This window comes from Eumetopias jubatus, unplaced genomic scaffold, assembly GCF_037043125.1.
Source record: "Eumetopias jubatus isolate StellerSeaLion01/CBP00866 unplaced genomic scaffold, mEumJub1_p1.0 scaffold_5, whole genome shotgun sequence".
NCBI lineage: Eukaryota > Metazoa > Chordata > Mammalia > Carnivora > Otariidae > Eumetopias > Eumetopias jubatus.
In genome coordinates this window covers 56,745,142-56,760,908 of record NW_028274811.1, presented here as the reverse complement: position 1 = coordinate 56,760,908, position 15,767 = coordinate 56,745,142, and the positions used below count along the sequence as shown (strand labels likewise).

The following is a 15,767-nucleotide window of genomic DNA, read 5'->3' as shown; positions in this document are numbered from 1 at the left end:
AGTGTCCATTCTGCTCCCACACAAAGGAACTCCTAGGTTGGAGATGGAAGAGACTGGAGAGACCTGAGGCAGTGCTCTGGGTTCCCCAGATTCGGAAGCTGAGGGCCACCCAGCGGGTTAGGACAGGCATGCACACTGGATCTGGCCGTTCCCTCCCCTCAGGGCGCAGGCTGAGGCTTCTGTAGGGAGAGGCAGAAAGGCAAGAGGTGTCCAGAGTTCTCATCTGTCGCCAGGGTTCCAGAAGGGCTCCACCCCCCAGGGGTTTCTCTTCCTACTCCCTACAGCTCTTGGGAGAGGCAGCTCAGCCCCAGAGTTGACCCTGATTCACACAGTGCCCACTCCCATCCTCTTAATCTTCCACCTCAGCATTTGCATTTCCAGCCAGTGATGGATTCCTTTACGGGGCATGTGATTCTGCTCCACTGGATTGAATGGTGATTTTTATTATTATTATTATTCAAAGAGGTCTCTTTTGCCTTTGGGTAAAAGGAAGACACATTTACAGTCTCTAATATAGAAACAAAGCTTCCTCCTTGTGGCAAAGGGCTACCACCAGCCAATTATATTTCATACTGAGGGAGTGGCTTTTGATTTAAAGAGCCTTTGGCGATTTACCTCTGAGCTACTGTTTATCTATCAGAGGTGCTGGGACTGTTAAGTGCAAACAGGTTTAAGAATGCACTAGCTGAACCCCAGTTGTGTGTTTGAAAAAGTATGCGTGTGCAAGTGAGAGTGGGGGTCACAGAAGAAAAGGGATAAAGAAAATATGTATATTCCACCTGGAAATTTTTAGGGTAACTTGAACTTGCTCAAAACTACCCCTAACCACACAATGCATCGAATCATAAGAAAACAGACTCTCTGGGTTCTGATATACCTGGCTTACCTGATTTAAGATGTCAGTGTTGTGCTGTGCACTTAATAAGCTGTTCACAACTGAGATATGGTTGTTGATAACAGCTAAATGAAGAGGGGAGTCCTTTGGCTGCAGAAAGAAAGAGAAAGAAAATTTCAAATCCAAAAGATTCTGGCTTCATCATTCAGACCAAAAAGCAATTCATTTTGACAGAGATGTCCTGATAATCTCCTAGTACTGGAACTGCCCAGCACAGCAGCAGGTCAGTAGTAGCAAGTGTTCAGCATCATTTCCATCCCAAGGTTGTGCTCTCCCCCTTCATTTGTTCTAGAACTATATGCTGAACACCTACTATGGGCCAGGCTCTTTTCAGGAGGTTAAGGATTCAGTGGTAAACATGGCCCATTCTCAGGAATCTTTCAATCCAGTGGGGTAAGAAAATATTAATTTAAAAAAAAAATCACAAAATATACAAATTGTGAAAAGTGTTTTGGAGGAAAAGGAGAGTGGCAGGAGAGCATGTGTGGGATGGGCAGACGGCTAACCTTTCTGAAGATGAAAAAAAAAGCCTTCCTGAAGAACTGACACTTTCACTTAGATAAGAATGACAAGAAATATGAAATAGGCTTAACTGCAGGACTTCTCAGTGCCTTCTAAGACATAATTTATGGTGGGAATAGCTACAAGGCGGAAAAGGCATGCACATTCAGCATTTCCTGAACTGATGTGATTTAGAGCTCTTTCTCCCCATAGCACTCTGTGGGACTAATGCCCCACTCACCCAGGGACACCATTCTCATGTGTAGCTCTCCCATGTAGATAGAGTATACAGCCGCAGGATGTTCACCAAACCCCTCCAGCCTGCTCCCCTTTCCTCCTCATTTGCGGTTAAGCTGCTTGTCCTACAGCCTCACCCTCACTCACCTGGAATGTCCCAGCCCCTCTCAGCCATCCCCACAGGCAGGCTTCTTTCCCAGCCCCACCAGGTGGTCATGACCACCTCTACGACCCCACACTTAGCTCCTGCTGCTTCACCACCACCCAGTGGCCGCTGGCACATGGAGGCCCTAGAGAAAGGTCTCCAGGGGTACTGAAGGCAGCCGAAAAGAAAGAAAGGTGGGGAGAAAGAGGTTAGGTGTGAGAGTGAGCTGAGGGGCAGTCAGGGTGGAGGGAAGGCAGTGGGTGGCAAGGGGGGGGTGCACGTGTGAAAGAGCAGGGCGCTCAGAAGATCCAGGGAGGCCATGCACAGAAGGCGAGCTGAGAGCCAAGGCAGGTATGTGCGAGGGCAGGTGATGGGGACAGAGGGCAGGGTTGCTCAGGGGAAAGAGATATCAATAATAAGCACCAGGTAGGCACATGGAACATATTTTTATAATTCTAGTTAATGCATACTCACTTCCCCAACAGTTTATACTCTGTTTTAAACTCTGGGCTAATAGTTTTCATTCACAATAACCTTAGCAGTTAGATCTTCTATTCCCCACTTTATATACGAGGCAAAGGGCCGTTCCATAACTTCCACAAGGCCTTGGAGCCAGAAAGTGGCAGAGACAGGATTCGAACCCCTATCCGACAACCTGACTCTAACACTGGCACCAGGCTCCTTCCCAGGAAACCTACTGGGAAAGAAACCTATGGAAGAGAGACGTACTGAGTGTGCAAGAGCCACACCAGGACACAGAGGAAGAGGAGAAGAGGGGGTGGTAGGACTCCACAGCTGCATAGGTCAGGCTGCCACAGGCATGAACAAGGATATGGACATGCTGGGACTGGTTGGGGCAGGGTGGGAGGAAGGCTTTCTGTGCAGGCCTCTTCTACTAAGGAAGAATGTTCTCTCTTGAGGCACCAAGCATGAAAAAAGAGAAAGCATCCGTTGGCCCAGGGAAGTGGGCAATGTTCTTCCTGCCGGAGCCACCGGCCTTGCTGGGACCCAACTGCCCCCCCACCCCGCCCAAGAAACAGGAAGCATCCTTGGATAGACCAGGTGAGTTCAGAGCAAATTCCCTAACGTTGTTCTCCAAAAACTACCAGATGTGATCAAATCACATCCCTTCTCTCCAGTTCATATAATAAATAGTAATGGCTAAGCAAGATCAGAAGAAATAACATTCTCACAGGAGAAATGAAAATAGGGTAAAAAATAGAGGAATGTTTTCCATCTAATTTCAGCACAGAGGTCCTTTGTTAATGCTACCAAAGCCAACTCAAACTTCAGAAAACCTAAATCAGTAAAAAGAATTGACTTTCAAAAAAAAAAAAAAAAAAACAAGATCACTCGGTAAAGAGGGGGAACATGATCATTCTCCTTTCCATTTATAGCAGTGTCCTTTTTTTCCCAGACTGATAGATTTAATACAAGAATAAAAGCGTCTCTAGACACCTGAGAAAGTTTTATTGCAGCAAATATCAATATTTAAAACACAAAGAATTCATTTTGTTCCGGAACTTCAATGACTTTCTAAAATTCATCCCTTGGATTTTATTTCTCAAAATTAAGACTCAGTCTCCAAAAGAAGTCTGTCAGCTTTCCCAGAAAGAGTTCCTCTTTTGTGAACATCTCATCCCCCCAAAGTATCTGCAAGGAGCATCTCCCCACACAGCCAGCCTCACGGCCCCAGGATCAAAGTCCATGTTACTAGAATAGACTCACTTCTGCGTTCTGGTGCAGATCGACATTGTCACTGAGAAGAGAGCTGACAAGGGATGTATGGCCATTCTGGGTTGCCATCTGCAAAGCACTGATGTTGAGCTGCAAGACACAGGTGGAAAGGGCAAGGAGGACCCCCATTACAATCCAGCATGCTTTCTGGTATTCATCACGTGGTAATTAATTAATACAATGAAACAGAACAACAATTTAAGAAATAAAATCCAATGTGTTTTTGATTATTTTGAGGGCCTCTTTTTTATTTCCCCTAAGTGTTTCCCATAGGAGAGTCCCAGGTAACACATGCCTCAGGCAAATATGAGCTAAATCCCTGTTTCCCTTCTCTAAGAAGTACAAAGTGGACAAGGGCCAAGTCTTCTCTCCATACACCCTGCAAAACCCCCCCCTTGAACCAAAACGGCTGACTTGGTATTGGTCCCAGGAAATGCCTCAACAACCCCCTGCCCCTTGGCCGGCTTACCTGCAGCTCTCCCTTCTGCCAGGTCTGGTTTCAAAGCTTAGCATGACTGCTATCTTTGTGCAGTGTTCCCTGATGGCCCCTTACCCAGCTTCAGTGCCTCTCCTTCCCTGTTCTGTGTGCTCAAGTCTCTTCACTTCGTGTCCACACTAGATGGCAAAATTGCTCTTGATTATCCTGCCAACCTCCAAAAGGTTTTAGCGTGGTGCCTTGCAATAATGTAAGGTCACTGGATAGTTGCTGATTGATTAATTGTAAGATTGCTATGAGGTGTTTCTAGGTCCACCAAACAAGGTTCTATAGGATGTAACATTTTCCCAAAAATGGCTGCATAAGTAACTGCCATCTCATGTGCCTGTCTGCAATGTGAGCCTTCCACTCCCCCAACACGAGGTCTACCCTTGCATCTGGGTGGACCCTGTGAGTGCTCGGACCAATCAGCAGAGTACGGCAGAAGGGACAGTGTGTCAGTGGCAGGTGTAGCCGCTAACCGGCCGGGCAGCTTCTGCTTCCTGCCTATTAAAAACCAGCTGCCAATCTGGGAGAAGAGAGACCACACGTCAGTGCTGTTCCACAGCCCGAGCTGAGCTCCCAGCTGACAGCTGCCACCAACTGCGGGGCACGGGAGCGAGCCACCAGCGACGTCCAGCTCACTTAAGTCAAATGCCCAAAGCCCTGGCTGACACCTGACTGTGACTACATAACACACCCAAAGTAAGAATCTCTCTGCGCAGCCCAAGCCCCCAAGCCGTGAGCGGTAGATAATAGCGTACTGTCGGCTCAAGCCACTGCACTTCCGGTAGTTTCTTATGAAGCAACAGATAAGATGCTCCTAAGAACAGTACACACACTGACCACCTGGACTCTAGCTTGAGCTGCTACTAAATGTGTCTATGGCCCTGAATAAGTGACCTCTCAAGTACAGGCCTCTTTGTCTTCATCCGTAAAAAAGGACATAACTACCTGTATTAGTTTTTATTGCTGCTAATAACAAATTGCCACAAACTCAGTGGCTTAAACAATACAAATGTATTATGTTACAATTCTGGAAGTCCGAAGTGTGAAATGGGTCTCACTGGGCTAAAATTAAGGCCTTTCTGGAGGCCCTCAGGAAAATCCACTTCTTTTTTTCCAGTTTGTGGAAGCTGCCCACACTCATGGCCCCTCCCTCCAACTTCTAAGCCAGCTAAGTCCTTCTCACCCTGCATCGCTCTGACCTCCTCACCTGCCTTCCTCTTCTGCTTTAAAACACCTTTGTGAGTACACTGGGCCCTCCTGGATAATTGAGGATAATCTCATTTTAAGGTCAGATGATTAGCAACCTTAATTCCATGCACAACCTAAATTCCACTTTGCCTTGTAACATGACATCTTCACATGTTCCAAGGATTAGGAAGGGGACCCCCTTGGGGTGGAGCATTATTCTGTTTACCACACCATCATACCTCTTTTTCTCAAGCCATAGTAATATTGGGAGAATAAATGAGCTAGTAAATATGTACAGTAGTCATAACTATCATATTATTCATTTCACACACACACACACCAAAAACAAACACAAAAACTTGAGCACTTATCATGTGCCAGGCACTATGTTAGATAGTGGGGAAACAGGATGGTAAATAAGATCTCCACTAGTACATTCCAGCAGAGGTGGACAATCAGTAGACCTACAGACTGGCAGACAGATTAATCAATCAGTAGACTGAGAATAAATCTATTTACTAGATCTAGATGTTATGAGAATAATAACAGCTCGTACTAAGTGCAACAACACAAAGTAAAACAGCAGGACTGGATGGCTACTTTCCAGTGAGTGATCAAGAAAATCCTCTAGGATAGGGTAACATTGGGGCTGAGATCAGAATGATAAGAAGTGCCCCCTCCAATGAGAAGATCTGAATCAGAAGCAAGTTTGCATAGAACCCAAAGCCAGGAGGTAGTGGGAAGAGATGTGAGAGTCTAGCATCTTACCCCGGGGGCACCATCAACACTGAGTTAGGGCCTACAGACTTTTTAAGAGCCACAGAAATGTTTAAAACCTTTACCAAAAAAATTATTGATTCCAAGATACCCAAAGAAAACTGTGAAATTGAAGTGAATAAATATTTAATTGACATATTCATACTTCATTGATTGTTAAATGTAATAGTCATAAAATATTCATTACATTTGTAAACAATTTGTAGGTTAAATTTTTTCACCTCTTCAAATTCCCAAGTATACACAGAGTTCTTACAAACCAGAGTCAATCATAAATTAGGGGAGTTTATCATAACCAAATAATTATGAAAGCACCAATTAAAAAGCCTTTTAAAATAATTTACAGCAAAAACAATTTTTTAATGTGGAATGTTGGGGCATTTAAATATGTTTAATAAGATGTAAGGGTAGGGCCTCCAGAAAGGAGTTGTTAGCATCTACAAAAGTCTTCCCTGGACCAGGGGCATTTAGTACGACCCTGAAGAGAACCTACAGCCCAAACTCTGGGCAGCATAACATCCAGCACAAATGGAGGAAGCCTCTGCTGTCAGCTAAATCCAATAATCTCCAATTACCTTCCCAGAAATGGCTCAATCCTTTACCCCTTCCCCTTAGTTGGGGGTTAGGGCACAAAAGCAATCTCCTGGACAGCAAGAAAAATCACTGTCAAGAGGTGAAGCATTTCCAAGATCAAACACAGTAATCACCTACAGATGTAAGAGCAAAATAAGCCTAACATGTCCCCCCAGTAATTTGTCCATGCTGCTGGTTTCTTGTTGCACACCGCTCGGGTCCCCCAGGGTCTTCCCTGGGTTAGGCGGAGACAGGTGTGAACAGCAAGTGGGGGCTGAGGCTGTTGATCCAGGAAGTGTGTTAATGAACTCAAGGGAAAACTCAAGAAAAATGTAAAAGCTGAAAAATGGACTCAGGACAATTTCCAGGCTGCCTAGATGAGGCTGAGGCTGTAAGGATATGGACAATGTGGAGTCTGCAATCCTAGTTGGGTGGGGAGAATGTGAGCATGTGAAAGCCATTACAAAGCAAAACCTCTCTGGAGGCTAACAGAATTAAGTACAGAAGGGAGGGAGGGCACAGAACAATGGAGTTAGCCAAAAGGAGTGAGCCCAATAGGACCCTGATAATGAGGGAGGCTTTTCCAGGGACTCCAAGGGTGGCTGAAGACTGAGGGCAGGGAGGCACCTGTGAATGCCTGAAAAACAGCACAGCTCTCCACACTCTGAGAATTTCATGGGCTCCATGAATTCTTAATGTGGTGTTCATTTACTGCATAAATAATGGTGCTCATTTACTGCACAAATAAGCCTGCAACTCCAGTGGGAATCAAGTCATAGTATCTTTATTTTCCACTCTCTCACAGTCTTGTCCATGTGTATATAAATTTCAGACAGTGAAGATGTATGCACAAATACATATTGGTTTTTTTTTAGTGTTCTATTATGAACATTTTTTTAAAAGATTTTATTTATTTATTTGACAGAGACAGCAAGAGAGGGAACACGAGCAGGGGGAGTGGGAGAGGGAGAAGCAGGCTTCCTGCTGAGCAGAGAGCCCGATGCGGGGCTCGATCCCAGGACCCTGGGATCATGACCTGAGCCAAAGGCAGACACTCAATGACTGAGCCACCCAGGCGTCCCATATCATGAACATTTTTTTATTGTAATATATTTAGTATTTACCATTAATATTTTTAACAGCTACATAACTTTCCAAGAAAAAGGTACACCAAACATTATTTGGCTTTCCTCTAGAATTCATAGCATGTACAGGCTGTATCTAATTCTTGGCTATTGGAGATAACTTTATTATCTATCTTAATGCATGTAGCTTTTTCCCTTTTTAAGATTATTCCCTTAACAGAATTTTTCAAACCTGGGTGAAAGGTAAGTGACAAACTGCTTTTTAAAAGCATTGTACAAATGTACACTTCCACAAGCAGAATAAAGAGTATAAAACATTACCAGTTTGGGACTCTGTTCTCGATCCTAGCGTTTATCCTTACACCTTTTGAAAAGGCATTGTTTCTATAGACATACCTCCTTTTATTGATTTGCTTTATTGCACTTCACAGATACTACATTTTTTTTTTTTACAAGGTGAAGGCACAAGACTTCAGTGGAGGAAGTAACTGCAGATGTGGTGGAAACAGTAAGAGAAATAGAATTAGAAGTGGAGCCTGAAAATGTACTTAATTGCTGCAATCTCGTGATAAAAAAACTAAGAGATGGGGAGTTGCTTCTTACAGATGAGCAAAAAAAGTGGTTTCTTGAAATGGAAGCTACTCCTGGTGAAGATGCTGTGAAGATGTTGAAATGACAACAAAGGATTTAGAATACTGCATAAATTTAGCTGATAAAGCAGGGGCAGGGTTTGAGAGGACTGACTCCAATTTTTAATTAAGTTCCCCTGTGGGTAAAATGCCAAACAGCATCCTTGCTCCAGAGAAATGGTTCACAAAAAGAAGAGTCAATCACTGCACCAAACTTCACTGTTGTCTCATTTAAGAAACTGCGACAACTACCTCAACCTTCAGCAACCGTTACCCTGATCAGTCAGCAGCCCTCACCGCTGAGGCCAGACCCTCCGTGCCTGCCCCCCCCCACCCCCGGTGAAAAGCTTATGACTTACTGAGAGCTTAGAGGATGGTTAGCTTTTTTAGCAATAAAGTATTTTTTAATTAATGTATGTACATTGTTTTTAGGGGCCTAATGCTACTGCACACTTAACAGACCACAGTAATCTTTTATACGCACTGGGAAACCAAAAAATTCATTTCACTCACTTTATTGTGATACTTTTTTGCAATGGCCTGGAACCAAACCTGCAATATCTTAAAGGTTTGCCTGTCCATTGTACTGACATGGAGAGAGTTCCAAAACATACTGGTGCACTTAAAAGAAAAAAAAAGACAACGCAAGGTGCAGAGCCGCAGATCCATGTGGTAGTGTCAGTACTCACACATGTGCGTGCTTCATCACAGTTTCCATGTGAATGCATGGAAAATTCCTGCCAGATTCAACAAACTATTAATCCCATTAGTTCTGGGGAGGTGAAACCAAGATGTGCAGTTGGAATATACCCCCTTGGTACTATTCAAATTTCTTGTTACTTTCACTGTAATTTAAAATTACTTCAAGAAATAGAAAAAGAAGGTAAAACCATCTGAAAGGCAAGGCCACCACAAGGGTTAGAATCCTCACCATGGCCACTGATTAGTCAGATAACCCTAAACGAGTTCCTTAACTTTCCTAAATTCCAGTTCCCTCACCAAAAAATGAAGGTAAGTGACACAGGATCTTAGCATCATGCCTAAATACAAAAGCATTCTGCGTTTACAAGAAGGCACCATCATGTCTTCTTCAGGCTCCAGACTGACCACTTGGGCTTTCACACAATAATGTTTTATTTTGTTTTGTTTTTAGCATTTACTATGTGTAAGCCAGGCATGTATAGTTGTTAGGGAGAAAACAAGGTAGAATGAGAAAGTCTCTGTATTTGAGAAGTATCAACTATCTGCTCCTTTTGCCCCTGTTTTCAATTATTCCTTTCAATAGGAAGAATGGCAATGCTTCCAAAGAGAAAGTAATTAGGGGAATATCAGAGGTAAATCATTAATTCTTACCTCAAACAAAGCAAATTATAAATATTAATTCTACAAAAGCCTAGTGAGTGGATCAGTTCAAGACCAGATTGCCCAAAGAACATTCTGAGTCCCATGCCCCCCACCCCCACCCCGTGTGAGTGAACACGGCACGGAGCACATACTTTATTTGGAATGTTGACATCGCTGCCCGCTGCCAGAAGCACTTTGCCGCCTTCTTCATGACCTCCTTTAACAGCCAGAAAGAATGGTATTTCTCCATTCTAAAAAAAGGAAAAAAATTAAAATTAATCGCCCTTTGGCAAGGAATGAAATTACTTGAGAAACAGCATGTTTTCTCCCTACCTTTTATGTATTACTCTTAATGGATAGCATTTGTTGAGCATCTATATGCCAACTTATATTGCCAAGACTATATGCCTTGGCAGAGTTAAAAGCACAGCTCTGTCAGGTCAGGATTAATATTAACCCATTTTACAGAAAAGGAAACTAAGCCTTAGCTGGAAAGGGACAAGACTAGTATGCAAATTCAGCTGTTTGGCTCCAAAGCCTGCACCCTCGCCTATCCTGTTATGCTGCCTCCTTGCAAGCTTTCCATCCACCATTTATACCCTTAATCTTTATTAATTTATCTAGCAAACATTTATTTCTCACTTACTGCCTGTCCGGCGAAGGCATTGTGATTGGAAAGATGAAACACTGCCCACAAGAAGGGAACAGCCTAGTAAGCAAGATAATCATGGAAATACTAGTTACAATGCAGTGTGAAACTTATCAAAATAGATATATAGATACAAATGGTGCACACTTGTACCAAGTACAGCTTTAAAGTTTAAAACTGATTTAAACTGTTGTGTGTCCTTTAAAAAAAACAAACAGTAATACTCTTTCTCAGTAATTAGGTTTCCTGAAACTCATTATGATAAATGTTAGTAGGACAAAGTGAGAGCTTAGTTTAGGCCAAAACGCAGAAAGAAAAGAAGGAACTGGTATCACACAATACATGGATATTTCCCCCTCCTCATGAAGATTCTTTCCTAAAAATACCGGGAAGAAATGCAGAATTCCTTCCCATTCCTTAACCATCTCCCTCCTTGGGCAGTATTCTGCTTAACAAATGCATTAGTTCAAATTCAGAAGGCTTTACTTGTAGCTAATTAGATATGAACAATCCTGTCAAGACGGATGCAGGAGCATGGAACTAATGTCCCCATCTCAAAGGGATGGAAAAATTGTATCCACGCTGCTTTACCTGAGTGCCTGGGCCTGCCATCTGTTACAAAGGAATTTCTCCCCATAATAGGCCTTCTCATTTTCCAGGAAAAGAGATGCCAAATGGCAAACCACAGTGGGGAAAAGCATTAGCAAAAAAATGTGAAGGAAAGAATTCACATCTTTAATATATCAGGAGTCTAATAAACATTTGTACCTTTGACCCAACAATCTTACTTCTAAGAATATACCCAAAGGAAATAGTGAGGAATTCAAACCACAGTTTTTATACAAAGAGGTTTGTGACAGCATTACTTTTAAGAAAAGGAAAATGAAATAAAACGTCCAAGAGCTGAAGAAGAGTTAAATGAACTCTGGGCAGCCGATAAAAATATATATGCATAGGAACACAAAGAAAATGGAAGGAAAATATTTCCAACATCTCTAAAATAATCATTTCAGTGTGAAAAAATACAAGAACTACTATTTATATTTATTTTTATCTTAAATTTTTAACTGTATATTTCTGGTTTATGTTTTGTAGTGTATTAATTTAATTATAAATATATATGTGACAGATGCACACCCAAACTTTCCTTACTGATAGGAGTTTGCTACCAAGCCTCTTTAGAGACAACTCCTCTAGGGTATATTCATAGGGGTCACTCCAACTGGTGCAGCAACAGCTTACAACAGGAAACACAGGCAGCCAAGGACTGTATGAATATTGGGGTCCTATCCAAAAGGCTAATATTATCACTAGTCATTATTTTGTGCAGATGAAACCTATCATAATCTGCAATGACAGTTAGTTGGATTTTATGAGCTCTCTCCAATGTGCCCTAACTCAAAAATAGCTAAAAGGTGAAGTCCAAGTGCACACATTCCAGTGGTAAAGTATTAGAACAGGGCAAACATGATTAAGACTTTCAATTAAATCCTGTGACTACAGGGGGCATCTGGGTGACTCAGTTGGTTAAGCATCTGCCTTCAGCTTGGGTCATGATCCTAGCATCCTGGGATCGAGTCCCACATCGGGCTCCCTGCTCAGTGGGGAGTCTGCTTCTCCTTCCCCTTCTGCCTTCCACTCCCCCTGCTTGTGCTCTCTCTGTCAAATAAATAAAATCTTAAAAAAAAAAAAAATCCTGTGGCTATGATACCTATATTGGTTTGTGAAGGCCAATCACACCTAAGATTTACCCTAGGTGATTCATGTTTTGTTTTGTTTGTAGCTTCTCACACATCATTCATAACTTTTATTCAAGAGGATCAAATTCTCAAGATCTTCTTTAAATAAGTTAAACCAATTAAACCTGATCATCATTATGCCAGACAGTCAGAAAACACACACAAAAGTAAACAAATGAAGGCTCTATTTTTGTCCATGATCCTCAAGTGAAAGCTTGGCTTAACTGCCCCCAGAAACTTGAAGAGAATAAAATGAGGATAATAGCAATATATACCACGGGTCCAAACTCATATACTGCACCCAGACCACACCAGTGATAACAGACGCCATCTGTTGCACACTTACCATGTGCCAGGCGCTATTCCTGGTGCTCTGTGTGTGACATCGCCTTCCCATTTAAACCTCACTATGGCCTTAGGAGGCTATTTGACAGAAGAGGAAACTGAGGCTAAGAGGGGCTAAGGACTAAACCCAAGATCACCTACCTAGAAGACTGATGGAGCCAAGACCTGACCCACACAGTCAGAGCCCTGCTTTTAATCTCTGGGTGCACAAGTCCAGGGATGCAAGGGACTAGCCTGGTGGGCTTCTCTGGTCCAAAAAGAACACCGACTTGGCCCAGACATCATGGAGGCTCACTCTCATACCCTTCCATTTTCATTATGTTGCCCACAGTTGCTACTTTTATGGTCATAAGCCACCAGTTCTAAGTACCAGCTTATTTTAACGTATCTGGGATCAGGATGCATCTCACAATCTCAGTCAACCAGATAGTAGATGTGATTTTGTTGTCACTGCTTGCAGTGTGCATTAAATCAGAATGGGTGTCAGCTTAGAAGAAAATCTCAGAAACTCTAGTGGGGTACCCTTTAAAGAAATGTTGCATCGCAAGCACCTCTGAAGGCAAAAAGGACAGTATTTTGTTTGGAAAAGCAAAGACATCAAGACTCTGAGTAAGAAAGTGATTTAGAAGAATTAAGCTCAGTGTGAAGTTCAGGAACCAACTTACCTTTTTTATTTGTTCCTTTATATGTGTCTAATGAAAAATCTAAGATAAAAGTCCAAAAAACTCTTTCAAGAAGTATTAACTATTCTAAGGGACAAAAAAAGCTTGTATGTGTCATGGTTTAAGTGGTGGCATTATTTTTTCTTAGTGTCATATAAAATAATGATATACCTTATAATCACTGGTGCCTTAAATTAAATGATTGTCTTCTTACAGAATTGCTCAGAGAGATACCAAAGAGCTCTTTCCAAAGAGATCATGTAGAATTCATTGACCCAAAGGTTAAAAGTGACTATCTAGAGCAGATGACTCACAAATCTGCCTCCACAGCCACAGCTTCTCCACCTAAGCCTTCGCCCAGTTTCCATCCCCCTAACCTCCACTGAACCCCAGAGAGTTTCTGTCTCCCCACTGCTCCCCACCTGAATGTACGTGCACCCTGCAGGTGCCTCAGAGTAAAGTCCTCCAAAATCCTTATTACCGATTTCAATCACCTGCTCGCCTCTGCTCAGGGGCAGGCACTACCCCTTCCCAGTAATCCAAACCGGCGAATTGGGCATCAAAAATTCTTCCCTCTCTCTAACCCTAGTCACAAATCCTACGGCCTCTGCCTCCTCCTATTACTTCATCCTATTTGCTCCCTGTGAGTGTCCTGGTGGTAGGTTTTCTCCATAGCTCCTGATTTAGCAATTTCCAGTATCACCTGACTGGGTGTCCCCACCTCCAGGCTCTCCAGGCACCAAGCCCCTCTTCAAACCACTGTGACAGTCACAGGCCTATACCCAAAATGGAGTCCATCTCTCTTTGCTGCTTAAAACCCTGCAAGGTCTACAAATCAAAGCCAAGCCCGCCCCCTGGTGAGCACAGCCCTTTTTAATCTCTGCCTTGGCCCTCTCAGCTCCCACCTTCTTTCATGCCCTTCTTGGCCTGTAGGCTTCTAGAATAAGAATACATACTCTACATAGCATAAATTACATATTAAATATTTTTGAGGGAATGGGTGAATAAATGAATGGATTAACAAATGACTTGCTGGGATACTTTAAAGAAAAAAGAAGGGATTTTTTAGCATGACATTTTACACTCTGCAGCACTAACACCTTTGTTTTCCTCCCATGAAAGCCACTCCTCCCACCCTTCCACTTTTGAGTCTTGTGCTTACCTATAATGAGCAACTTCACGTACCTCATTGATCTCATTTATTTCTTGCCATTGGGTTAGCAGCACCTGGACTGCAGGACTGTGACCATGCTTTGCCGCAAGATGCAGGGCAGCATTCCCCTCCTGCAACAGAGACAAACTCATGATAGAGTCCTCTGCACTGAGCAACATGCCCCTCCAACAGGGCTGAAATGGGGCTCCTGAGAGGTTTCATTTGATTAAAGCTGTGGTCCAGAGTGTGGGCCACATTATCCATAGTTTCAAGTGAAATTTACAATTTTTTAAAGTTTCAAATGAAAAGACATAGTTGTTTGAACCAGTAGGGAAAAACCATCCATGCTCCTTGTTCTACCTTTGCTGCTAATTTGCTAACAAAAAGTGAAACAATTTAGAAGCAATCCCATATGACCTATGTGAAGGTAAACTGGTGAAAGATTTCTGGGAGATAGTTTAGCAATGTATACCAAATGATTTAATGTGCAAAACTTTTGGACGCACAATTCCATGTGTATGTATGAATTCCTCTTAAGAAAATAATCAAAGATGTGCAGAAAGATATGGGTGTCCATTAGGGTTTCCCTCCCCAGTCAGGTGAGACTGAGTCTCCAGCAGACCTCAGGGGAGGAAAAGAGGAAACTGGAGTTAACAGCGGAAAAATCCATGTAGTCTGTTGACTTCACAAACATTTATGGAGTGAAAATTAGCAATCTGGATGTTCCACTGCAAAAGTAGGTTCATTTTATCTGGATATTCCATACTCTGACTGTAGTAACAACTGAACATTCCTGACCAAAATGACATCACTAAATCTATATACCAGGTGTCACTCCCCTTTCTCTTGTTTTCAGCAAAGAAATAAGAGTCCAACTCACCTTGTCCTTTTCTGAAGTGTGTAGATTAAGGAAGATAAGTTTTTCTATCATTTCAGTGTGGCCCCTGTCGGCTGCCCAAAGAAATGGTTTTCTTCCTTTCTGAAAATCAATCACAAACCTCCAGTGTTTATTACACATTTATTGGACAAGCAAGACAACTGACAAGATGGACAGCAGTTTGCTGGTTACAAGGAGACCAAGACGGTGCTTCTGGTCATGGCGTGTAGGCCCTTCCCAGGCAATAATAATCTCTGTAAGTCCCAACCAGATCCAGTTCTGAGTTGTTGCCCAAAATTGTGGGAACTCCCCATCAGCACAGAATCATTTTTATGGGGGCAGAAAAGTACTGTTCAGAAGCGTTCCTCCCAAGCACCTGGGGAAGTGCCAACTCACAGCCAGACAACAAGATTCATTTTCAAACGTAGGATTTCTACCAACTTTCCGTGTTTATTGTTTTTTTTATTTTTTTATTGTTGTGTTAATCACCATACATTATATCATTAGTTCTTGATGCAGTGTTCCATGATTCATTGTTTGTGCATAACACCCTGTGCTCCATGCAGAACGTGCCCTCCTTAATACCCATCACCAGGCTAACCCATCCCCCCACCCTCCTCCCCTCTAGAACCCTCAGTTTGTTTTTCAGAGTTCATCGTCTCTCATGGTTCATCTCCCCCTCCGACTTACTCCCCTTCATTCTTCCCCTCCTGCTATCTTCTTTTTCTTTTTTCTTAACATATGTTG

The 15,767-nt window shown here is 42.7% G+C and overlaps 1 protein-coding gene across 1 annotated transcript in view; it reads right to left on the bottom strand.

Moving 5' to 3' along the window:
* The window catches only part of ANKDD1B (ankyrin repeat and death domain containing 1B), a 67,054-nt gene that overhangs the window by 12,361 nt on the left and 38,926 nt on the right, over nt 1-15,767 (bottom strand). The window contains 5 exon segments of the mRNA XM_088023181.1: nt 887-985; nt 3,507-3,605; nt 9,748-9,846; nt 14,176-14,274; nt 15,024-15,122. Of these exon segments, the coding sequence (XP_087879307.1) occupies nt 887-985; nt 3,507-3,605; nt 9,748-9,846; nt 14,176-14,274; nt 15,024-15,122 (495 nt within the window).